At 39.9% G+C, this 25,390-nt stretch overlaps 1 protein-coding gene across 1 annotated transcript in view; it reads left to right on the top strand.

The window, feature by feature from the left end:
- The window catches only part of Cc2d2b (coiled-coil and C2 domain containing 2B), a 101,280-nt gene that overhangs the window by 31,614 nt on the left and 44,276 nt on the right, over positions 1-25,390 (top strand). The window contains exons 12-20 of the mRNA XM_045148424.1: positions 4,800-4,940; positions 5,175-5,283; positions 5,468-5,586; positions 11,332-11,509; positions 15,658-15,808; positions 17,878-18,025; positions 20,386-20,524; positions 21,286-21,489; positions 23,486-23,578. Coding sequence (XP_045004359.1) covers positions 4,800-4,940; positions 5,175-5,283; positions 5,468-5,586; positions 11,332-11,509; positions 15,658-15,808; positions 17,878-18,025; positions 20,386-20,524; positions 21,286-21,489; positions 23,486-23,578 — 1,282 coding nt within the window. The remainder of the gene's footprint in view (positions 1-4,799; positions 4,941-5,174; positions 5,284-5,467; positions 5,587-11,331; positions 11,510-15,657; positions 15,809-17,877; positions 18,026-20,385; positions 20,525-21,285; positions 21,490-23,485; positions 23,579-25,390) is intronic.

Genomic DNA, 25,390 nt, shown 5'->3' with positions numbered 1-25,390 from the left:
CCTGAAGAGGCCTGAGTGTCGCGCCCACCTCGCCAGCAAGGAAGACGCCACAATCAGGATTCTTCTGTACACACTTTATTGGGGACTGCCAAGCTGCTAGATGCGAAGACCTTGAACCAGGAAAGGCCACGGGTTATATAGGGTTCTTGACTGCATGTCCACTAATGATTGGTTACCAAAGGATATGTGACCGCCAGTGATTGGTTATTCCCTGGATACCTCATTAGCATCTGCCCACACCAGGTCGCTTGCATAAGTGAACATGCGCACTGTGCTTATTTACTTCAACTGTGACCAAGAAGAAACCAGAAACCGGCACCATCTTGTAATGGCGTCTGCACGGCTCCTTACACCTGAGGCCATGATAAAGGGAGAATGTGGCAGAGCAGGCTGCTCACCTAAGGGCAGGCCAGGATGGAGAGAGAGGGGTGGGAAGATGTAGGAACAAGATATACTCTTTAGTGGGGTGTGGTGACACATCCTTTTAATCCTAGCACTTGGGAGGCCAAGATAGGAAGATTGCTGTGAGTTCAAGGCCACCCTGAGACTACATAGTGAATTCCAGGTCAACCTGGGCTAGTGTGAGACTCTATTTCAAGAAACCAAAAAAGAAAGAAAAAGAAAAAAAGATACACTCTTTAAAAACCTGTGCCCAGTGACCTACTTCCTCCAGCAAGCCCTCACCTCCTAGTTTACATCACCTCCCAAATATGAACATTATGAATTTATCAATGAATTAATGATTAAAGTTCTCATGATCCAGTCATTTCTTAACACTATTACCAGGCAGGAACCAAGTTTTTGGGGCCATTATATATCAAAACTATAGCACTAGTTCAAAATAAACTGTCTAAAATTAAGCACAGATATACAATATAAGAAAATAAAGAAGATGATAAAATAAGAAAGTCTAATACAGCCAAGTTCCAAAAGAGAAGAGAAAGAAAATGAGGCAAGGCAGTAGCCAAAGAGAAAAAATGATGCAAGATTTTGAGGTTTGGGGGGGTCTTCTAGAATTTATAACCCACAAGTTTTTCTACCTTTAACAAAGAATTGATAAAGACAAAGATTGATAAGAAGGATAAATTATAAATTATTAAGTGTATTTAGGGAGAAATCATGAATTGTGGGGTTTATTTAAGGGAAAACTCACAAACTGTGGAGGTTAGGAAACACACTGTCATGCAGAAATATTGCATAGTTTATAAAGTTTGTTTAAGAGAAAATGAGGGTTTGGGGGAAAAAAAAACGAGTAGAGCCACAAGCATGTGCATATAAGAAAAAGAGAAGCTTTTTTGTGGGGGGTTGTTGAGGTCTCACTCTAGTTCAGGCCGACCTGGAATTCACTGTCTCAGGGTGTCCTTGAACTCACAGCAATCCTCCTGTGCCACCACGCCCCGCTTCAAAACTGAGGCTTTTAAAGAAAAATTAAGATAAAGCTGTGAGCACATGAACTTAAGAGAAACTGAGGCTTTTAAAGAGAGATGAAAGCTGCTGGCACATGGCCAAGTAGAGTGCAGGAGCTTGTGTCGGAAAACCTGGGAGGAGCCTGCATGGCATCTGCCATGTGTGTTTGGAGAGGTTGAGGGCAAGTGATACAGGGTGTTTAATCCAGCACTTGGGAGGCTGAGGTAGGAGTACCACTGTGAATTTGAGGCCACATAGTGAATTCCAGGTTAGTCTGGGCTAGAAGAAACCCTACCTCAGAAGAAAAAAGAAAGAAAGGAGGGAGGGAGGGAGGGAGGGAAGAAAGCAAGCAAGCAAGCAAGCAAGCAAGCAAGCAGGCAAGAAAGAAAGGGAAAGAAAGAGAGAAAGCCAGCAAGGAAAACAGTGAGGCTCAAAGAATGAGAGGCCAGATATCAAAGCAAAGACCAAGAGATTCAGGAGTCTTTATAGGCAAGGGGAAGACTAGATTGGTTAGTTGGTAGATTGGGGGCGGATCTCTGGGCCAGCCCATTCAGGGCTGTCTGGTAGCAGCCTGCTAGACTGGGTAGTAAAGGGTACTCAATCTCGATCAGACACCAGTTCCATTTTTTTTGTTGTTCTTTATTTGAGAGTGACAAACAGAGAGAGAAAGAGGGGGAGAGAGAGAATGGGCACGCCAGGGCTTCTAGCCACTACAAACAAACTCCAATGCGTGCGCCCCCTTGTGTATCTGGCTAACGTGGGTCCTGGGGAATCAAGCCTCGAACCGGGGTCCTTAAGTTTCACAGGCAAGCGCTTAACCACTAAGCCATCTCTCCAGCCCACCAGTTCCATTTTTATGTTGGCATGTGGAATGGCATTTCATGGTTCTCTTTGAGCATCAATCCCTAACTGAAACTGCTTTTAAAAGAAGCTAGCTTTCTCCTATCCTCCTTCAATAATGCTAGAAATTTTCTAAACTTAATGGGAAACATCTGTGTTATTCAGGGCTCTCTTAAGGAATAGAATCAATAGAATTAATATATATTAGAAAGGGGATTTACTAGTTAGGCTTAGCTGGTAAGATGGGACAGCACAACAGCAGCTACAGAGAGTCAGAGAATCCATAGCGATTCAATCCATAGAGCTAGATGCCTCAAGTAGTCCAAATTGGGCACTGAGCCCTGGAGGATTCCTGGAGAAACACTTCAGTCTAGTTGGAAGACTGAAAAATGGGTTATAATGCCTCGGAAGTATGGCAGATCAGGGTAGATGACTCACCAGCAAGTAGCAAGGGAGCCAGGCAAAAGGCCCTGCCATTTCCTGGAACCTCTTCATGTATAAGCGGCCACTGGAAGGGCTGCCTGCTCTGGGGAAAGGACTTCCTCCCTCAGTTAATCCTTCCCGGAGGTGGAGGTGCCCTCACAGACTGCCAAGCGGTGTGTCTCTTATTGATGCTTGATCTGATAAATTTTACTTTAGAAATTAATGGTCACGACATTGATCTATGAATTCAAGAAGCCGCATCAGCCAAAACTAATATATTTTGTACACTGTGGGCAAAGACAAAAGAACTGTATTAAAAGCAATCAGATATACAATAACTCACTGAAATGGCTACTACCAAGAAAACAGAACAATGTGGAGAAATTGGAGTTCTTATGCACCTCTTATAGGAATGTAAAGGATGTAGCCACCATGAAAGCAGTATGGTGGCTCCTCTGAAAACAAGAATAGAATTTCTAGGTCTGGCAATGTGCTCAGTGGTAGAATGCCTGCTTAGCCTATGCAAAGCCTAGGGTTCAAGCCCCTGCACCAAAAAAGAAAAAGAAAAAAAAAAAAAAAACAAGAAATTAGAAATACCATATAATCGAGTAATTTTACTTTGCATTATGTGCCTAAAAGAAGTGAGTCTTGAACAGATATTTTAACAACTATATTAATAACAGCATTATTAACAATAGCCAAAAAGCAGAGCAACACAAGTGCATATCAATGAATGAATCAAAAAATATATGTGTAATATATACAATGGAATGTTAGCCTTAAAAAGAAATTCTGACACATGCTACAACATGGATGAAAACTGAGAATATTTTGCTGCTATGGTTTTACTATTTGTCCCTTCCTAAACTCATGTTAAAACTCAACTACTAATGGTAACAGTATTGGTAGGTTGAGGGCTTTAAAAGTTGATTAGAGCATGAAGAATCCATGGTCATGTCTGAGTTTAATGTCTTAAGAAAAGTACTTTTTGATGGGCTGGAGAGGTGGCTTAGTGGTTAAGCACTTGCCTGTGAAGCCTAAGGACCCAAGTTCAAGGCTGGATTCCCTAGGACCCACGTTAGCCAGATGCACAAGGGGGCGCATGCGTCTGGAGTTCGTTTGCAGTGGCTGGAGGCCCTGGCGCGCCCATTCTCTCTCTCTCTCTCTCTCTCTCTCTCTCTGTTGCTCTCAAATAAATAAAAATTTTAAAAAAATTTTAAAAAGCACTTTTGGGAGTAGACTCTCCTGACCATTGAGGAAGTGATAGAAGTTGAATTTTGGAAGTAATTTTCTATCCTTATGTATTTTAACTAAATAAGAATCCATACCAAGTACTTTACCATAAAGATCTTTTGAGATTTTGACACATGAAATCTGAACCACTCCTGTATTGACAGCTTTGTGACTGCCAGACTGGACCTTACAAGTAGTGAAATAAAAACCGTGGAGGCATCAGAATGTACCACAATTTTTGTCATAAATATTAAAGTATTAGCCAGAAGTTAACTAAGTATTGCATAAGTAGCAAGCAAAATCATCAAAATGTCCAGGTTTCCAACACTCATTCTTTTATTGTTCCTTTATTCTGTTCTTATAAATATCTACTTAGAACTTTTTTCAGGAGAATTTGAATTTATCAAGGGATTTTTAAGAACAATTCAAGTTTGTTTACTTATTTATTTGTATGTGTGAGAGAGAGAGAGAGAGAAAGGAAGGAAGGAAGGGAGGGAGGGAGAGAAGAAGGGGAGGGGAGAGAAGGGGAGGGAAGGAGGGAGAGAGGGAGGGAGGGAGAGAGGGAGGAAGGAAGGAAGGAAGGAAGGAAGGAAGGAAGGAAGGAAGGAAGGAAGGAAGGAAGGAAGGAAGGAAGGAAGGAGGGAAGGAAGGGGGGAAGGGTTTTTGAATGAATAGTGAAAAACCTTTCAGGAGTGATTTTCCTGATGACGGATTTGCAGTGAATAAAATAAAATTACAAGATACGGGTTTCAGATACAAATAAAATAGAAAAATAAATAAATAAGGTGAAGGGGTTTGGTTCAGAATAGTGAGTCCAGTACATTCTTCCACAACGCTTTAAATGATTTACAGTTCTAATCCATAACTATATCTCTGATATGTTATTATTGTTGTAGAAATACAAAACAGCTGTATGTCTCTGAGAGAGAAAAGGACCACTCCCTACTCCACAGTATATCACAGACTTGGAAACAGATAAAATCCCTTCGACAACAGCAAGGGTTTACCAGTACTCCAATAAGGTTACAGTTCCAGCGGTGAGTGAGTGCTCTGTTTGCTCTTCCTAGTCTCCTGGGGAAGTGCCCACGAACACCTGCACTTCATATTAAGTGGGGAGAAAATCTGGAAGAGAGGTAACTATTCCATGCAGTCAGCAAAGGACTTGAATAGGTAAACAAATCTTACAAAGCTAGAAGACAACTCAATTTAAATAAGACCTCTAGCAACTCTCAACTATGTTATTTCTGACTTAACTAATTTATATTAACTAGGATAAAAATGGATAAATGTGATGAGCAAACACAAGCACAAATATCAGAAGTGTCTGAGACTGAGAAAGAAACTGAAGATAATCCATTCTGGAGAGAAGAAGCCCAGGAGGTACTTGGATTGCAAAATGCCATTCACTTAGCTTAACTGGCTTCAGTGTCTCACTGTCTGGTAGAACAGAAAATCTTGATATTTGTAACAGATATCAAACAAATACTGAAAATAGAAGTCTGATTTTAAGTATAGTTGTCCTAAAGTGATTACATGGTATTCATATTCATTTTTTGGTTTCTAGAACCTCTTGTCTTCAGCTTCAGAACTTGAAGAAATAGATATTGAAAGAATAAAGCCAATTACTTTGATGCCACAACTTTCTTTCACAGCAGAATTAACAAACATACTCAAATGTTCATTGTAAGCATTTTAAAGAATTATTTCTTCACCACATATTATTTGTTAATGTTAGTGTTTGCAATAATGTTATATTTCTTAAGTGAGTATGAGTATGCACTCTGCTACATTTTTCTTGCTATGTTTTCACATTTGATTATTCCTATCACTCTATGGAGTACATTATCCTCATGTATGTGAGGGAGAGTTTATACTAGTGAGAGGTTAACTTGCTCTGAGGACATTATCTAATATACATGTATAGTAGGACATGAGCCAGTTAAGCTTGTTTACCATAAGGTTATGCTGTCTTCCTTAACAATCTTTCTTTAATTTTTAGATTTATTTTTATTTATTTGAGAGAAAGAGAGGAGAGAATGGGAATACCAGGGCCTCCAGCCACTGCAAACAAAAACTCCAGATGCATGTGCCACCCAGTGCATTTGGCTTATGTGGGTCCTCGGAATTGAACCTGGGTCCTTTGGCTTTGCAAGCAAGTGCCTCAACTGCTAAGCCATTTCTCCAGTCCTCATCCTTAGCAATCTTAATAATCATTTTTGGTCTTTGATGATAGTAATTTCTATTTACTTACAGACAGATGGGATAGAAAAACCACTGTGAAATTAATTACATTGTCACCTTTGCTTGTTAAAGGATTCCTGGCTTTCATAAAACTATTCCATATCTAGAGGGCCTGTGGTGGTTTGAATCGTTATCCCCCGTAAACTTAGGTGTTCTGAATGCTAGGTTCCCAGCTGATGGAGATTTGGGAATTAACGCCTCCTGGAGGGAGTGTATTGTTGGGGACAGGCTTATAGGTGTCATGGCCAGTTTCCCCAAGCCAGTGTTTGGAACACCCTCCTGTTGCTATTGTCCACCTTATGTTGGCCAGGGGGTGATGTCTACCCTCTGCTCATGTCATCATTTTTCCCGGCCATCATGGAGCTTTCTCCTTGAGCCCAATAAACCTCTTTTTTTTCCACAAGCTGCTCTTGGTTGGGTGATTTCTACCAGCAATGCAAACCTGACTGCAACAGGGACCCTTTGCCAATCTCCTTTTATTATTCAATTTTAAGTTGATTTTTAGCAATTTCACACAGGTATATGTTTTGATCATATTGAACCCCATTATTTGCTTTTATTTCTTCCCATTCCTGTTGAACGCCTTTTTCCAGCCTAACCCCCTTCTTACTTCCTTATCTTTTTTTTTTTTGTAATCCACTAGGTTAAATTAGGATGGCTTGTATGAGCATGGTTAGGGAGGTATTTATTGGCTTATGGGCTACTTAACCAGAGACTGAACTGTTGAAGAACATGATTTCCCCAAAAACTATGAATTGCCTCTGAGAAGGATGTCGTATCATGAGTCCCTCCCCCTACCTAATGGAATGTTGACAGGCTCAATCTTGTGCAAGAAACTTCAGCTGTTGTGAGGTCCTGAGTATAAGGACCATGTTGTGTCCAGAAGGTGGCATTCCACAGCACTCATTCCCATCTTCCCACATCCTCCTTCTTTCTACCCCTTCTTTCATGAGGTTTCCAGAGCCTTGGGTGCTGTAGACATCCCAGGTAGGATGGAGTGCCCCACAGTCACTCCTCAGCCCTTTCACCAACCATATATTTCTGCATGAACCTCAACCCCTGCAGAAATCAACTTCTATGATGGAGGCTGAGAACAGCACTGATCCATGGTTTAAACATAAATATTTACAAGGTAGTTTGGCCAGAGCAGTGCATGATGGTTTACACCTATAGTCCCAGCACTTGGAAGGCTGAGGTAGGAGGATTACTGCCAGTTCGAGGCCAGCCTGGGCTACAAAGTGAGTTCCAAGTCAGCCTTGCCTAGAGTAAGACCCTACCTCAAAAAAAGAAGAGGAGGAGGAGGAGGAGGAGTGAGATCCTACCTCGAAAAACAAAACAACAACAACAAAAATGCAAGCAAGGAAATAGGCTCCATGACATAGAAGTTGAGGGAAAGAGGATAAAGAGAAGGAACATGCTCTTTGTGCTGAAAACCCAGGCGAAAACCTAGTAGAAGTTAAGGCAAAAGAAGATATAATACATTATGCATTTTCAAAGCCAATATTATCTGATGTGAGCCTTTCCATTTAAACATCTACTTGAAAAAAAATTAATTCTCTAGAAAACTGTAATAAGTCAATGCCAGGGCTAGGAGGAATAAAGAGAATGGAGAATGAAAGATGGTTTACAGGTAAAGAAAAAAAAAGCAATAGCTCCTGAAGATCCATATAAACCAAAGTAGCAGATTTGCATAATCCATTCATGAGTTCATTGTTGAAACTACTTTTAGAGGATAGGATAAAGGACAGCTTTTACTGAAGTGATTAGGAGATAGAAGAAGCCAGCATAGAGGTAGGAAGGAACAGCTTTTGTCTTCTTTCCCTCTGAGAGGAAAGGGAAGATCAGAGGGTACAGAAACACTGAATCTTTCTGGGTCTGTAGGATGATTAAGATAGGAAATAGAGAGGGATTTTATGGTTAACCCTGGGGTTTATCTTCCAACTAGCTTTCTCCCCTCTAGCAAAGGAGGTCAAGACTTTAGCATCTTTATGTAAGTTGACTTGCAGCTGAAAATATGCTCACTAAATATTAATTGGGTAAAGAAATTAATGGATAGACCATCAGACCACTCATGGGACTATTTTATTTCCAGCAAGTATTTCCATAGAAACCTCAGGGAAGTACCCTAGATTTTCTGTCCTATGGTACAAATTATGGAAGATATATATATGTGTATGTGTATGTATATATATACATGTACATGTATATATATATATATCTTCCATAATTTGTATGTATGTATGTATAATTCCATATTTGTAAACAATATCCCATGGTAATTCCCTCCTTCCCCCCACTTTCCCCTTTGAAACTGCACTCTCCATCATATCCCTTCCCCCTCTCAATCAGTCTCTCTCTTATTTTGATGTCATGATCTTTTCCTCCTATTATGATAGTCATGTGTAGGTAGTATCAGGCACTGTGAGGTCATGGATATCCAGGCCATTTTGTGTCTGGAGGAGTACAATGTAAGGAGTCCTGCTCTTCCTTTGGCTCTTACATTCTTTCTGCCGCCTCTTCCACAATGAACCCTGAGCCTTGGAAGGTGTGATAGAGATGTTTCAGTGCTGAACACTCTTCTGTCCCTTCTTCTGAGCACCATGGTGCCTTCTGAGTCATCCCAAGGTCACTGCCATCTGAAAAGAGAAGCTTCTCTAACCAAAAGTGAGAGTAGCATTAACATATGGGTATGAACATTAAGAGAAGTGCTTACTGGGCAATTTGGTGAGCATAGTATATACATTTAGCCAGACAGCAACAGACGTTATACCCCTAGGGCTTATGAGTACCCTGTTGTAGGTTTTCAGTATCAGGGATGTATTCCCTCCCATGGAGTGGGCCTCCAGTCAAATTAGAGGGTGGTTGGTTTCCCCTATAACAGATGTGCTACTATTTCACCCTTTGGCTCATTTGTCCGGGCTGACCAAATATAAGGCTTACAGTGTCCACTATTGAATATCTTCACTGATAATTTATCTCTCTCCCATTGAACTGCATGCAGTGTGGCTTTTTCTAGCTTTCTGTCAGCTGGCCTACTTGGAGGAAGTTTACAGCTGAGATACAGCAGGATTTCTCAGTGACCTTGCAGCCCAAATATGTGGAGTCTTCAGCAATAGAGTCTTACCATCTATTCCTGGTGGGAAAGCAATGGCCTATAATATTTTGGGGGTATCAGGGAACTCCCTGGCCAACAACTCACTGGAAGGTATCCCATCCCTGGCACTGAAAATTTTCTAGCAACAATCTATGGCTCCTGAGTGTTCCATTGTCCAAAAAAGTAGGTTCTCACATGACTTATTTATATCCTCTTATATTTTTATTAGCCCTCCCTCCACCTTTCCTTTACTCAATCACTTCCCCTGACCTCACTTAGGCCTTTTTACCCCCATTAATCTGTTCTTCTACTTACATATATATAATAATCCTATTAAGTCCCCCCTCCCTCCATTTATATTTCCTTTACATCTCCTTTCTAGCTTACTGGCCTCTGCTACTGAGTTTTCTTCTTATTCACGTAGAAGTCCAATCATTTGGACTTCTCTCATATGAGACAGAAAATGTGATATTTGGATTTCTGGGCCTGGGTTACATGACTAAGTATAATACTTTCCAGATCCATCCATTTTCCTGCAAATTTCATAATTTCATTTTTCTTTATCGCTGAGTAGAACTCCATTGTATAAATGTGCCACATCTTCATTATCCACTCATCAGTTGAGGGACATCTAGGCTGGTTCCATTTCCTAGCTATTGTGAATACAGTGGTGATAAACATGGGTGAGCAAGTATCTCTAAGGTAGTGAGACGTGTCCTTAGGATATATGCCTAAGAGTGGTATAGCTGGATCATGTGGTAAATCTATTATTAGCTATCTCAGGAACCTCCACAAGGAGGTCAATATAAAACATAAATAAGTAAATAGAAATAATAAAGAAAACCCAGTCTGAAATACTAGCAATGAAGAACATAGTCAGTGAAATAAAAAAACTCTGTAGAAAATCTCACCAGTATAGTTGGGCATGGTGGCACACGACTTTAATCCCAGCACTCGGGAGGCAGAGGTAGGAGGATCCATGAGTTCCAGACTACTCTGAGACTACATAATTCCAGGTTAGCATGGGCTAGAGTGAAACCCTACCTCGAAACAAACAAACAAACAAAAAATCTCACCAGTAGAATGGATGAAGGAGAGGACAGAATATCTAAACTAGAAGACCAGGTAGCAGATCTAATACAGTCCAACAAAGAGAAAGACAAACTAATGGGAAAGTATGAATGGGAATTTCAAGATATTCGGGACACTATGAAAAGATCAAACATAAGAAATCAGAGTATAGTAGAAGGAGAAGACTTTCACTCCAATGGCATAATGGGTGTTTTTAAACAAAATCATAGAAGAAAACTTCCCTCAAATTGGGAAAGAGATGCCAATGTAGATACAGGAAGCCTCTAGAACACCAGTCAAAACCTAGAAAGAACCTCTCCTCGCCATTTTATAATTAAACTACCAAACACACATACCAAAAATATATATATTGAAAGCAGAGAGAAAAAGCGAGTCACATACAGAGGAAAGCCCGTCAGGATCACAGCAGATTACTCATATTTTTTAATTCTTAAGGTAAATCTTATTCCCCTATGTACAAGTCCCTTAGTTTTCTCTTCTTAAAGACATCTAGTGAATGTTAAGTTTCCTTAAGTTAAAACTTAGTAAAATAAACATCTAAATCTTGATTTTAGTTCTTTATCTACTTTTAAGTGTATATCTTTCTTTTAAAATATCTAGCTGTAAAGTGATAATTTTTTCCAAATACAGGTACATTCTCTTTGACTTTAAAATGCTATTTGTGGGCTAGAGAGATGGCTTAGCAGTTAAGGCACTTGCCTGCAAAGCCTAAGGACCCAGGTTCGGTCCCCACCACCCACAAAGCAAGATACACAAGGTCGTGAATGTATTTGGAGTTTATTTGCAGTGGCTAGAGACCCTAGCATGCTCATTATTCTCTCTTTCTCTCTTTTTCTCTCTGCTTCTTTCTGTCTCTACCTGAACTAAATAAATAAATAAATATTTTAAAATACTGTTTGTCCTCTAAAATTATCCTTTTAGCATGCTAAAATACACTTTGAATAATATTTTACATTGTTTCTGCTTTTCATAGATCATTCAATGATTTGTTCAATTTTTAGGCATGAGCAAAAGAGGAGAGCCAAAATTCAGAAGCTTAAATATTTTATTAAAATATTTTACAATGATAAACAGGTTTCTTGCACTTCAGTATCTCCCCTACAGTTTGATTTTAAAGTTATGTTTCAGCAAATTTTCAATATTCAGCTAATATATTGGCCTGAGACAATTTGCTTGGAGGTATGCCATTTTCATTCATTTTTAAGTCTTATTTTATGCCATATATAATTTTATTTTAGCTACACTATATGTGATAAGTTATTTCATTTATATTAAGAAATGACTGCTTTCTATAACTAGCAATATATTTATAGTTAATAAATATATTACCCATCTCTTTTATGATCTTTTATGCCATAAGTTCAAAATTATTCATTTTTTTGTTGCTCCAAGTATTTCTACTAAAATCCAGCCAACCACATATATGCAGCACCATAATTAACTTACAAGGAAGTTTGAAGAAGGTTTTTAGACTGCAATAAGTTGCATTGCTATTGTGAGAATTAAATAATTCCTATACATTCCCCAGCCCTATGTAATGATTTCAGTCTCTTGCTATACTTTGCTTTTTAAAATTTATTGATTTACTTATTTACAAACAGAGAAAGACAGACACAGAGAGAGAGAGCAGGCATACCAGACTTCTTGCTACTGCAAATGAACTCCAGATGCATATGCCACTTTGGCATCAGACTTCATATAGGTGCTGGGGAATCAAACCCAGGCTGAAAATCTTTGCAAGCAAGATCCTTTAATGGCTGAGCCATTTCTCCAGGCCCCTATCTATCTTTTTTTTTGGGGGGGGGGCCTTCAAGGTAGGGTCTTTCTCTAGCCCAGGCTGACCTGAAATTTACTATGTAGTCTCAGGGTGGCCTCAAACTCATGGTGCTCTTCTTACCTCTGCCTCCCAAATGCTGGAATTAAAGTTGTGCACCACCATGCCAGGCACACCTACTTTTACTGATAAAAAATGTTGCCCATACTTACCTACTATTGTTTCTAAAGCAAATCATAGTATAATAATTTAATCACTTAACATTTAAATCTTTCTCACAATAGATCAATGTCTATTTTGAATCTTTCTATGTTCTTATCCCTTACTGCATTTCCCTAACAAACAAAAAGTCAAGGAGAAAAAAAGTCACTGAGAGAGGGGAATCTAGTTATAGACAAATTTCACTATTAATTAGCTGCAAAATTGAAATAGTTCAATAGAGTCTAACATAACTTTCTAGTCAATTCCGTACTTTTTCATACTTTTTAACTCACCTTTTTTTGTGAGATAGGGTTTTGTTCCAGTCCAGGCTGACCTTGAATTCACTATGTAGTCTCAGAGTGGCCTTGAACTCACAGCGTCCTCCTACCTCTGCCTACCGAGGGCTGGGATTAAAGGCGTGTGCCACCACTCCTGGGTTTTTTCATACTATTTACTCATTCTTCACTTTAACCAAGTTAAGAATGTTTGTGTTTCTCTTGCATCCTTGTACTTTTCTACTGTTGGGCTTTTGGACTTTCATGCTGCACCACTTATATACTGCCCATCATCACTGCTGACCCTTTGAAGATGCTCCACACAGCCACAGCCATGCAGTGGTGCTGACTGCTGCCTTTGCAGCTGCTGAAGACCGTATCCTTTCTCAACATCAGTACATTGATCACGCTAGGGTCTGGCCTCAACCTAGCCTAACAATGTACCTGCATACCTAAGCAAATTCACAACACCAGTGGCTACAGGCTCTGGCGCATACATTCTTTCTCTATCTGCTTCTTTCTTTCAAACAAATAAAAAAATAAGAAAAATGCCAGTTCAATATTTGAATATATTTCTCAGCTCATTTCCTCTTTTTAACTATAATTAACTGACTTAACAAGAATTTATTTTACAAATCTACACCTCCTACAAGCCTTTCTGCAGTGGGGACACCTTTTTCAAAGGGATCACTGTGTAGGTTTAAATGAATGATCATCATAAAAAGTATTGCCCTATTTGACTTTACTTTTTTTTCTTTCTTAACTAATCAGCCATCACTTTGTGTGGCATTCTTTATCTTTCAAGAACAATGGACACCCCCAACCTTGATTTTCCTTCTTTTTAAAAAATATTTTTATTTAGGGACTGGAGAGATGGCTTAGCAGCTAAGGCATTTGCCTACAAAGCCAGAGGATCCCAGTTCAATTCTCCAGGATCCACGTAAGCCAGATGCACAACGGGGCGCATGCATCTGGACTTTGTTTGCCATGGCTGGAGGCCTTGGCATGCCCATTCTCTCTCTCTCTCTCTCTCTCTCTCCCTCCCTCTTTCTCTCTCAAATAAATAAAATAGTTTTTAAAAATATTTTTTATTTATATGCAAGCAGAGAGAGATAGAGAGAAGAGAGAGACTGACAGAATGGGTGCTCTAGGGCCTCCAGCTGCTGCAAACCAACTTCAAACACATTCACCACTTTGTGCATATGGCTGTACTTGGGTCCTGGGGAATTGAACCCAGGGCATTAGGTTTTACAGGCAGATGCTTTAGTTGCTGAGCCATCCCTCCAGCTCTGATCTCTAATTTCTTTCTTTTTAGAGCACTCATGCTTCCCCAACCAGTGATAAAACAACATAGGTCAAAATAAAGATTGTTTTAATTAATTAATTTATTTGAGAGAGATACTCAGAGTGAGAGACAGAGAGAATGGACATGCTAGGATCTCTAAATGAACTCTAAATGCATGTGCCACCTTGTGTATCTGGCTTATGTGGGTCTTGGGGAATCAAACCTGGGTCCTTTGGCTTTGCAGGCAAGCACCTTAACCGCTAAGCCATCCTTCTAGCCCAAGATTTTTATATTTTAAAAAGGTAATAGTCTTATATTCCTTCTCCCCCACCCTCATTCTATTGGGGGTCCCCTCAGGTGGGGTTATTGGTATTCACTGTGGGGTCATGAAGGCCTTAGTCCGTCTCTGTGGGAATGGGGGATGGTGTCTCAGGTTAATCCCACCCACCCCAAGGCTCTTACAGCTTTTCCACCCCTTCTTCTGCATTGTTTCCTGAGCTTTGAAGATTTTGTTCCTAACTTTTTCTTAATAGTTTTATTTTTATTTATTTAGCTGAGAGAAAGAGGCAGAGAGAGAGAGGACACTCCAGGGCCTCCAGCCACTGCAAATGAACTCCATATCCATGTGCCCCCTTGTGCATCTGGTTTATGTGGGTTCTGGGGAATTGAACTGAGATCCTTTGGCTTTGCAGGCAAGTGCCTTAACCACTAAGTCAACTCTCCAGCCCAAGATTTTTTTTCTATTAAAAAATGTAGGCTTGGGCTGGAGAGATGGCTTACCGATTAAGGCACTTGCCTGCAGAGCAAAAGGACTCAGGTTCGATTCTCCCAGTCCCATGTAAGCTAGATGCACATGGTGGCACATGCATCTGGAGTTTGTTTGCAGTGGCTAGAGGCCCTGGCGCACCCATTCTACCCATTTTCTCTCTCTTTCTCTCCCTCTCTCTCTCTCTCTGTGTGTGTGTGTCTCTCTCTCTTTCTCTCTCTCTCTCCCTCTCTCTGTCTATAATAAATAAATGTAGGCTTAGCTGGGTGTGGTAGAACACACTTTTAATTCCAGCACTTGGTAGGCAGAGGTAGGAAGATTGCTATGAGTTTGAGACTACATAGTGAATTCTAAGTCAACCTGGGCTACAATGAGACCCTACCCAAAAAAAACTAAATATATACATACACATAGGCTTATAGTTATGGCAGACTAATGTATAATTATACAGAAAACACAGCATGTAGAATCAGAGACTTGAGTTTAGTGCCCAGTGAACCTCTGTGCATTATCCATTCAACACCAGCCCTTTCCTTCTAGAACTTTACCTTCTTCTCCACTCCCATGGCTTGTTTAAGTACAGGAGCCAAAGACTCTCTTTTGCTAAACCATTCAACTTGGGTTTCAATAATTTGAAATAAAAAATACTGCACTTTCATTTCTTCATTTAGTACATGTGAAAAATAATATCTGCTTCTATAATTTTTACCAGGCTGAAATGAGTAAACACTAAGCATACTACACAAAAGCAAGTTATTTAGGGTGTTGTGTTAGATGTGCCAATATTTTCAAAACTGTATTTATAAGCCTTGCAGTCAATTCATTTTCTATGAAAGCAGCAAAAGGCTTCTAAGGCTTTATGACTATTTCCCCTTAATTGTGTGAATGGAATGTAATAAAGCGGTACACATTTTTATTCTGGGATTTTAAAAAGTTAATGCAAACATGCTACTTTAGGACCCTTATAGTTTTAATTTTTTTCATGTTACATTTTCAGTGAGGTGTCACCATTTCTTTTATATTTAGGTTTATGAAGTAAGTAAAAGGACAAGTTTACTGGCAAAACTGTATTTACCTTTACCAAACAAGACAGAGCTGAAAGGCAAAACTGTTTTGGAATATACAGAATTTAGTTCTGATAAGATGGTTATTCCTGTGGATGGAGAAGTAGGAAGCAGTGAGTTTATTTAAGATATTTCTTTCCCCCAATTTTCTTCCTGAGTTCCAAATCCTAAATTACCCTATATGCATGAGCAAAGAACCCAAGCTAGGCTTGGTGGCATCTGCTTGTATCACAGCAGTCAGGAGGCCAGCCTGGGCTCCATGGCATGACTCTATCTCAAAAAAGAACCCTGTATTTATAGTATTTGGTAAAAAAAATAAATTATTTCAGATGTTAAAAACTAGAGCTTGGGAAGACAGCTCAGCCCGCGAAGTGTTTGCAAGTCTGAGGGCCAGAGGTAAGAGTACGGCGGCGGGCAGGGCATGCTGGCCGGTGGACTAGCACAGTCGGCACGGTCCGGTTCGAGCGAGAACTCTGGCTCAGTAAACTAAGGAGGAGAGCAGCTTAGAAAGACACCCACCAGCAACGTCTGGCCTCTACGTGCATGAGCACATGTATGTGCCCCTATACAACATGCACCCACATGCATACAAATAATATGCACACACACAAGCTCAAAAATGTTCTGCTTTTTGTTTTGTTTTGTTTTTTGAGGTAGAGTCTCACTCTAGTCCAGGCTGACCTAGAATTCACTGTGAAGTCTCAGGGTAGCCTCGAACTCACAGCAATCCTCCTACCTCTGCCTCCCGAGTGCTGGGATTAAAGGTGTGCACTACCATATCTGGCTCAAAAATGTTTTATTAATTATACTGTTTATTAAAACTTCCTATGTTGACAACCTGAGCCAGAGACAGACACTAAGGGTACTCAGAACATACCAAACCAGGAATCCAGAAGCTGCCGGCAGCCCAACACTAACGTAGACTTACAGCACACCCACAAAGGCCAGGGACTTTTGCAGAACAGGTGGAAAGGATACAGGAGCCACAGAGTAGGAGGGAATATCCAGAGACATTGCCTCTCCCCCACTACACTGACTGCCTGCTGGTCTCACAGCTCATAGCGCACAACTCCATGGTGAATACCAGCAATCCCAGTGAAGACGACTCTCAGTGGAGTGGGGGCAGGGAGGAGGGAAATGACGATGCCAGCATATGATGCATCCATACAAAGTTTCTACCTAATAAAAAAAACTTTCCGTCTTGAATCAGGTCTTTGAGAAACACATTTTGCCATTAGCACCTCGAGCTCTTCCTAGGCCCTGCAAGGAAGGAGCACTGTGCTTTCTGGTGTGTGATGGCTGCTTCTGACTGGATATTCTCTCTGCTCTGCCTCTCTTTGAGGGAACCTAAGGGTGCTCCAGGACATGTGGGTCATTCTTCAAGCTGTAAGGAAGAGGAGAAAAGGAGAAAGCAAGGGACTGAGAAAAGGACAAGAAAGAAGGCATTTTCTTTTAATTTGGTTTTCAGTTTACTATCCTCATGCAGTTAACTTTGTTTTCTCCTCTCTGAGAACACTGCTTTTCTTCTCCTCCCCAAGATGCCTCTCCTACACCTTCTTAGGAATTTGCACTTATACCTTTATAATAAAAATAAGACGGTATGAAAGAGTTGGCAAGGAGAAAGAAGAAAATAAGTAGACAAAAGAATCTGAAAAGAACAAAGAATGACAAAGAATGTTGTTTGCTTTGGGTTCAGATAAAGCAGAAAAGTAGGGGTGTGGAAGGAAACCCAAGATATGAGACTGACTCAAAACCTATGGAATATGGAAACTCAGAAATAGTTCACTGAGCATTGGTAAACTTAGGAGACTGACAAAAAATATGGGGAGAGGCAGAAGACCTGGGAATGCAGGGCAAGGGAGGAAGTCTGCCTTTCTTTCTACTACCAGTGGTCCTTCCTAGCCAGTTCCAGAAAGAATGGTTCAGAAATTCAGGCAAAAAAAAAAGGAAAGTACAGATGCTGAGGTCTACTTTCCTTTTCTAACACCTGGCTCAGTATTTCCTCCCTTTCACAGAGGGTTGAGGCAAGATGATGGGAGATGCTAGGATAAGATCTCCAGTCAGCACAGAATTTCATTTATGTTCTTCCACATCTGCAAGTAGAGGTCAGGGGAGGAAATGACACTATGCTCAAACTACACTTCCGAAAATTTAACATGTCTTCAATGTCTTCTGTAAATAGATGTGCCTTTTATTCTTGAGGGAACCAGAACTGAAGAACTTTGTCTTTTGACATCAGGAAAACTTAGCTATTCTCTGTCATGGGCCTTAGATGAAAATGGAATTCCTCTGACACCTGTGTCACAGTCATTAAGATCCACATACTGTAGGTAAGAAACATTTTGTGTTTGAAAAAACAAAGCCACTTCATCACATGAAGTGTGTGTAAAAAGTGAAACCCTGTCAGCATTAGAAATAGTTTAGTTTATCTGGATGTTGATTTATTTTTTCTTTGAATCCCTTCACTAAGGCAGTAAGTGTTTCATGTGTAAGAGAATGTATCTCTCCAATGTTTAGGATTATAGCCTCACAGATGAGGAGAAAGGCAATGTCTTAGTCCTTAACTGTAGACAAAGACCAAGACTACCAAATATTTAGTTCTGATTTTTTTTTTTTTTTTTTTTTTAGGTAGAGTCTCTTTCTAGCCCAAGCTGACCTAGAATTCCCTGTGTAGTCTCAGGGTGGCCTCAAACTCACAATGATCCTCCTACCTCTGCCTCCCAAGCGCTGGGATTAAAGGCCTGAGCTACCACGCTCAGCTATTCCTGGGGATTTTAAACCTCCCAGTCATTCTGGGTTACCAAAGAATAACGTAGATGTCAGCTTGCTGAAAGGAAAATCCTAGAAGCTCATTCTATAGTTCAGGAGGTCCATATCCCTTTTATGTGCTGCTCCATTGTCACCGAGAAGCTCTTCCGTCTGTTTGGAATCAAGAGAGCATTGCTCCTTTGGTACTTGGTTGTATAGGAGGTTGCTAATGACCAGGATTTTGCCAGAGTCCACAGCTGCACACGTGTCACAGCAGGAGTCATTGTAATAAGTCTGTGAGGCTTTTGTTATTTTCCTGAGGCAGAAATCATAGCTATACAGTTAAAACTTCCTTTTTCTTGTGGGTTTTTTTTTTTTTTTTTTTTTGGTGGTGGTGGTGGTTCAAGGTAGGGTCTCACTCTAGTTCAGGCTGACCTCGAATTCTCTATGTAGACTCAAGGTGGCCTTGAACTCCTGGCAATCCTCCTGCCTCTTGCCTCCTGAGGGCTGGGATTAAAGGCATGCACCACCACACCCAGTTTAAACTTCCTTTTTTTAAGGGTAACTTGGATAAGTTTCTCTTTCAAATCTATTCATTAACATCTAAGCTTTGCCTTGGGCCCTGCATTCTAGAGCAATGGGCTAAGGGTGTCCCTAGAAGAAGAAAACTTTGTTTCAAGGTTGTGTTAAGGGTGTCAGGTCCTAGAGATCTCTATGACAGACATAAAACCAATCCAGCCCTGAGGGTAGAAATAGGGAGTAAAAGAATACTCAAACTTCTCCTACTTAAAGTTCATTTTTAAGAAATATTTTTATTTTTATTTATTTACTTGACAGAGAAAGACAGAATGGGCATGGCAGGCCCTCCAGCCACTGCAAACAAACTCAAGACATATGTGCCACCTTGTGCATCTGGCTAATGTGGATCCTGGGGAGTTGAACCTGAGTCCTTTGGCTTTGTAGGCAAATGCCTTAACCACTAAGCCATCCCTCCAGCCCTTAAAGTTCATTAAAAAAAAAAAAAAACACTTTTAATTTAGTTACTTGAGAGACAGAGAGAGGGAGGAAGGGCGAGAGGGAGAATACGGGTACACCAGGGCCTTCAGCCACTGCAAACAAACTCCAGACACATGTGCCACTCTGTGCATCTGACTTTACATGGGAATTAGGGAATTGAACCCAGGCCATCAGGCTTTGTAAGCAAGTGCCTTAACCACTTAGCCATCTCTCCAGCCCTAAAGTTTATTTTTTATCTTATGTACCTTACTTCTTTTGCTTAAACAAATATTTGGATTAAATTTTAATATTGTGTATCATATGAAAAGAAAATACTTAGAAAGTTTCTATGCTTAGAGTTATTAGAATATATCCAAAACACACTGCTGACATAAGCATTGACTATATTTTAGCAGTTCTGTAAGTGGAGTAGCAAAGGTGAATGTTTGTAGACTTTTTCCTTAAGAAGCTTATGCTCTTTTAAGAGAGGATAAGCATGTATCCAAAAATGGTGATAAAGGCTGGAGAGATGCTTAGCAGTTAAGGTACTTGCCTGCAAAGTTAAGGACCCATGTTCAACTTCCCAGATCCCACAAAAGCCAGATGTACAAGGTGTTGCGTGCACAAGTTCACACATGTGCACGAGGTAGCATACATGTCTAGAGTTCAGTTACAGTAGCTAGAGGCCCTGGTGGGCCAATTCTCTCTCTGTCTCTCTCTCTCTCTCTCTCTCTCTCTCAATCTCTCATTTAAAAAAAGGCCAGTCCATTGGGCTTGCCTCAAAAAAAAAAAAAGTGATAAAGTTAGAATGTGAGAAGAACCATTTTTGAATTCAGGGATGGATTGATTTTATATCTGAATTCCTACAGCTGGTAGATCTTAATCTGTATAATGATGTACATCTACAAACCACATATAGATTCATAAAATCTTTCCTCCATGTTAGTGTGCTAAGAAATGTCAATGCAAGAGATATTCCTGGAAATCCATGGCTCGCTAACTCACAAAAGCTCTGTGATTGGATAAGTAAAGTCAGAATTGATCCAAATAATCCAGAGTATTCCGATTTAACAGAATTGATTATGGTAAGTTATAACTATATCAATACTGTAAACATATTCCATTTCATAAGGCTTGCCCCTTGTATTTCCCCATTGTTTGCTGCATATTTTTCTAAGTAATGCAGGTTCATATAAAGGTAAAATTGAGGCAGATACAGTTTCCAATCAGTTTGCAATATCACAAAGGCAATTAGAACTGAAAGTATGACTACTTTAGACCTGATGGTTTGTCTGTAGTATACCAAAAGTCTGACCTCTAAGGAAACATCTGTATACACCCTGTATGCTCCAACCATAGCATCAGGTACTACAGATGTCAGGATGACTCACCAAGAGGACTAACAGACACCCTCTTCCCTTCAGATTCATTATCTGTTCTTTCCTATTCTTCCTTATAGCCAACTGAATGCTCTGTGTGTCCAAATATGTTTCCTTCATACTTTCCTTCATTCAGCTATTTCTCTGCCTAGAAGGATATCCATAGGCTATCATATCTATCTCCAAGTCTGGAACATGTATCCTTCTGTCCATGTGCTCCTTACAATCTATTTTTGTGTGTGAAATACAAATATTTTTCACTTTCTGCATAAGTCATAACCTGGCAAAGGTTGAGAAGCCAAGTAAGTTGGATTCTGTATATTTTGCAGTTCATATCCTTCTATAGGCTCAGCTGTTCTTGTCAGTCATACTTCACAGTTTAGGAGATAAAACAATATTTCTAGATGACTTTTGAACTTAAGGTAATTAATATTTTAGTAAAGACTGTGCATCTTTATATTTTACAGAATATGAAACATAAAGGGCAGGATATTCCAAAGTATTTCCGCCTTGAACAATTGCAGGATGAATTTAACTTTGTTTCTGAAGAGGAAATGAAAAGAAGTAAACGTTTCCAACTTTTACAACTTAGAAATGCAGGTCAACTAGATTTCTTTCTTCTGCAGCAAATGCCCCTCCATGACAGAGACATTCCAGATATAGTACTCCAGGTACTTGGTTTCTATCCAGATAGAGCTTGTTATATGATAAAGATGGTGTTTTTGCTGCTTTGCACCTATCTTTTTTTCATATCCACAAGTATTTAGAGTGCCTATATGCAATAGTGAAGACATTTGGTCCTTGCTGTCATAGAGCTTACACTTTCATTACTGGTATTTGACTAAAGAAATGCAGTAAGGACTTGTCTAATCAACACTACATGAAGCATTTTTTCACATTATTGGTCACTGTTACAGTGAAATTGTTCGATATATATAAAATACATTTCTTTGAAATCTGTAGTCATAGTAAAACATGACATATGTAACATTCAGCAAATGTAAATTTATGGCTTGATTCCTCATGTATCTGAGGACTTTATTGAAATGAAGGACAAATCAGATGGGGAAAAGCTTAGTAACACAGTTCCTCAGAAAAATGGTATAGTTTCATTTATTATCAAATTGCCACAGAGCTCTTGGTGGGGCAGGAAATTAATTGTAGCAAAATTTGTGGAATATCATGAGTTCAATCAGCTGAAACTCTCATAACTATTCATGAATTGCTCATGATCAATGTGGTTTACCTTATGATTCCTAAAGGTCTCAAGTGTATTTATTATTTAAAGTTTCCTAAAGGTTTGTGGCAAAAATAGCACATTTAAGTTTAGTAGAAACTGTTGTTGAGACACCTGAAACTTAAGATGAAAAAGGCTAACCTTACTATATATCGCCTTCAGCTAAGAACATGGCTTTTCTAAGTTAAAAGGAAAACAGTCTCTGGGAGTGTTCTCTCTTAATCATTATCTCCATATAAATCTAATACCCAGTGAAGGTACTTTCAAGTGGCCCATCTTAACTTCTGTAGTAATTTTGTTAAATAATGATTTATAACCCCATTTCCCATTTTCATTAGACATTAAAAATATACAGATCTCTTAAATTCCAGAAAGTCCTGTGCTTGATTTTATGTGTTGTCCAAACAATCTATTTGATAGCCAAAATCCTTTAGGCATATTCTAAACTTATGTAACTGTTACATTTTGTGATCATAAGTATGTTAGTAATTGAACAGCAGCTTTGGGGATAGGAGGAGAAACACTACTGGGGTGAGCTTAGACATTGATTATAAGACACATCTCAATTTCAGCTCTATGAAACAATAAAAAGGAATGGGAGGAAAAGCTAGTCTTGTCTGCTTACATACTGAAGCTAAAAGTCCTGCTGGTGAAAGCCTGTCGTGTGTGTGTGTGTGTGTGTGTGTGTGTCTGTTCCTAACCACACCTGCAGTAGTTTTATAGTGATTGCTGTAAACTGCTACTGGGGGAGCATCTGCCCCAAATCAGCAAATGCTACAAATTGGAGCTTCTCCTCCTTCAAAACAACTTGTTAAACATTTACCAACACACCACCCATCTGGCAATAGATGGTATAGAGAAGTTATAAGAGAGGATTTCTGTAGTAATTGTACCACTGAAGCTTGCTAGAAGAGTTCAGGAAGAAAGGAATTGTTTTCTATCTCTACAGAAAATATCTGCAGTAGAATTACTAGTGCAGGGTAATGTCAAGCAACTTGGGTAGAGATACCAGATTCTGGTGTCCACTAAACCGTTTAGGGCTCAGCTGATTACATTGAGAGCCACAATTGTAGCAGATGCATACTGGGCCCCAGCCTAAGGGGAGTGTCAGAGAAACTGTTTAGGTATGACTCAGAGGTGAAAGAAGAAAAGCAGAACAATGACTTCCCTTGTTTTCTCAATCTCAAGATTTTTCTCAGCCATTATTTTACAAGATGAATAGATTTCATCCCAGAAACAAATAAAATAGAGTCACAGCTTTTAGCCAAGTCTCAGTGGTAGAATTGGGAAGGAGTGTCTTTCCTTGAGGAGTGTTTGCCACACTCCCGCTCACACTGAACGGAGATGAAGAGTGTGCTTTTTTTGGCTGTAGCTGTCATATCTGAACCCTTTGTTACATTCACATAGAGCTAACTTAATTATCTATTTAGGAGTATGAAAGTCAAGCGCAGAAGGAAATATCCATTTCAGATGTGAATTCTATTACTGTGCAAAGGATTAATTCTATCAATTTTCTGAAAAAGGTAATCATGTGGTATCAGTGTGTTTGCAAGTAGATTTGTGTAAACATGGTAAATATTCTGTGCAGTCAGATGGGCAGATCCACTTACTCTAGTCACTGCAGCTTGTTGTTCTCTTCAGACTTCCTTTTTCATTGGCTCACCTCATCATCAATGAACTAGAAGTCCTCTGTACCCTCTCTGAAGCATGAATATTCAGACTTCCCAAAGCTTGCTTTGAGCCCTGCTTACAGATGGCTTTTCTCCACTCCTGCTTACAGATGGTTTTACTCCACTCCACACACCTTTTACTTCTTTACTAGCACCATGCTTTAAAAAAGAAAAAAGGCCTGAGCTAGAGTGAGACCTTGCCTTGAAAAACTAAAAAAGAAAAGAAGCCAGGCATGCTAGCCCTGAGTACCTGCACTCAGGAGGCAGAGGTAGGAGGATCACTGTGACTTTGAGGCTAGCCTGGAACTACAGAGTGAGTTCCAGGTCAGCCTGGGCTAGAAAATGAGACCCGACTGTGGAAATAAAAAAGAAAAAATAGTTTAGGGTGCTCTTTAATGATGAGTTTACTGTCTTGGAAAATAAAGATATATTCTTGGTCATAAGTAAAGAAAAGGTATAGCCTTTTGTCCCTTCTCTTTTTTCTTATATGTGAGGAAACCTAGGAGGGAGGGGCAAGAGGACCTGCCAAGGGTAAGGGAGTATGTGCTGAGAAAGCCTGAAATGCACCAATGCATCCTAGAAAGAGGATTAAGAAAACAGCATAAGCCAGGTGTGGTGGCACATGCCTTTAATTTCAGCCCTTGGGAGGCAGAGGCAAGAGGATCACTGTGAGTTCGAGTCTTCCCTGAGACTACATTGTGAATTCCAGGTCAGCCTAGACTAGTGTGAAATCCTACCTCAAAAAACAAAAACAAACAAACAAACAAAAAAATAGTGTAGTTAGACTTCAATCTCTATGAGATGTCTCTGCCAGCTGTGGTGGTTTGATGTAAATGTCCCCTATAGCCTCAGATATTTTTGATTAAGTTTCCTACTTGGTTCCTCAGTAGGCAGGCTCCTGCTGGAGGAGGTGTGTCATTGGAGGTGGATCTCAAAGCAAGCTGGAGCTCTGGCTGTTCATGCTTCCTGCTGTTAAAGTATGATGAAGTGAGCCGAAGCTTCCTCTGTCACTACAAAGCTTGCCTTGAAACTTTAGGCCTGAAATAAAAAACCCTTTCCTCCCATAAGCCACTTCTTGTTAGGCGTTTCGTCCCAGGAACAAGTTGCTAATTGCAATACTGTCTGAGGTTAGCTTAAATCTGCAATTTTGGTAAATTCATATAGTAACATTGCTTAACTACAGATACTAGAAAAAGTTGATCCTGGATGGCTGTTAGAGCCATAGGTGCCTGATCATCCCCTTTGTTAGAGTTTTCTGTCACTGTTTACCTTACGGCTTTGGGGTCTGTGTGACTATAGTGGAAGAAGCTCATAAAAGCATGGATCATGTGCATAGTACTTCCCTTGGGTTAGTAGTGGCCAAGGCCACAGTTAAGCTATAGAGAATCTAGTCCGAAGGGCTGAGGAGAGGGCTCAGTGGTTCAAAGCATTTGTTGCACTGGCTTTCTTTCCAATTTGATGAAATAAGGCTTAAACTTAAAATAGGATTGACTCAAAGGAAATGCAGAAATGTGATCCAATTTCTTTGAGTTTGTAGATCAAGATTTATGTCCACTGCTAGTGGTGTCTGTAGAAATGAGTGTACAGGGAGGTTATCTCCTTTGTTGAAGACCACTTCTGGCCATGTATCCTATGAACTAGGTGGAAAGTTTGAGCAAAGAATTT

This window comes from Jaculus jaculus, chromosome 1 (assembly GCF_020740685.1).
Source record: "Jaculus jaculus isolate mJacJac1 chromosome 1, mJacJac1.mat.Y.cur, whole genome shotgun sequence".
Taxonomy (NCBI): Eukaryota; Metazoa; Chordata; class Mammalia; order Rodentia; family Dipodidae; genus Jaculus; species Jaculus jaculus.
This window is presented reverse-complemented; position numbering and strand designations above follow the sequence as displayed.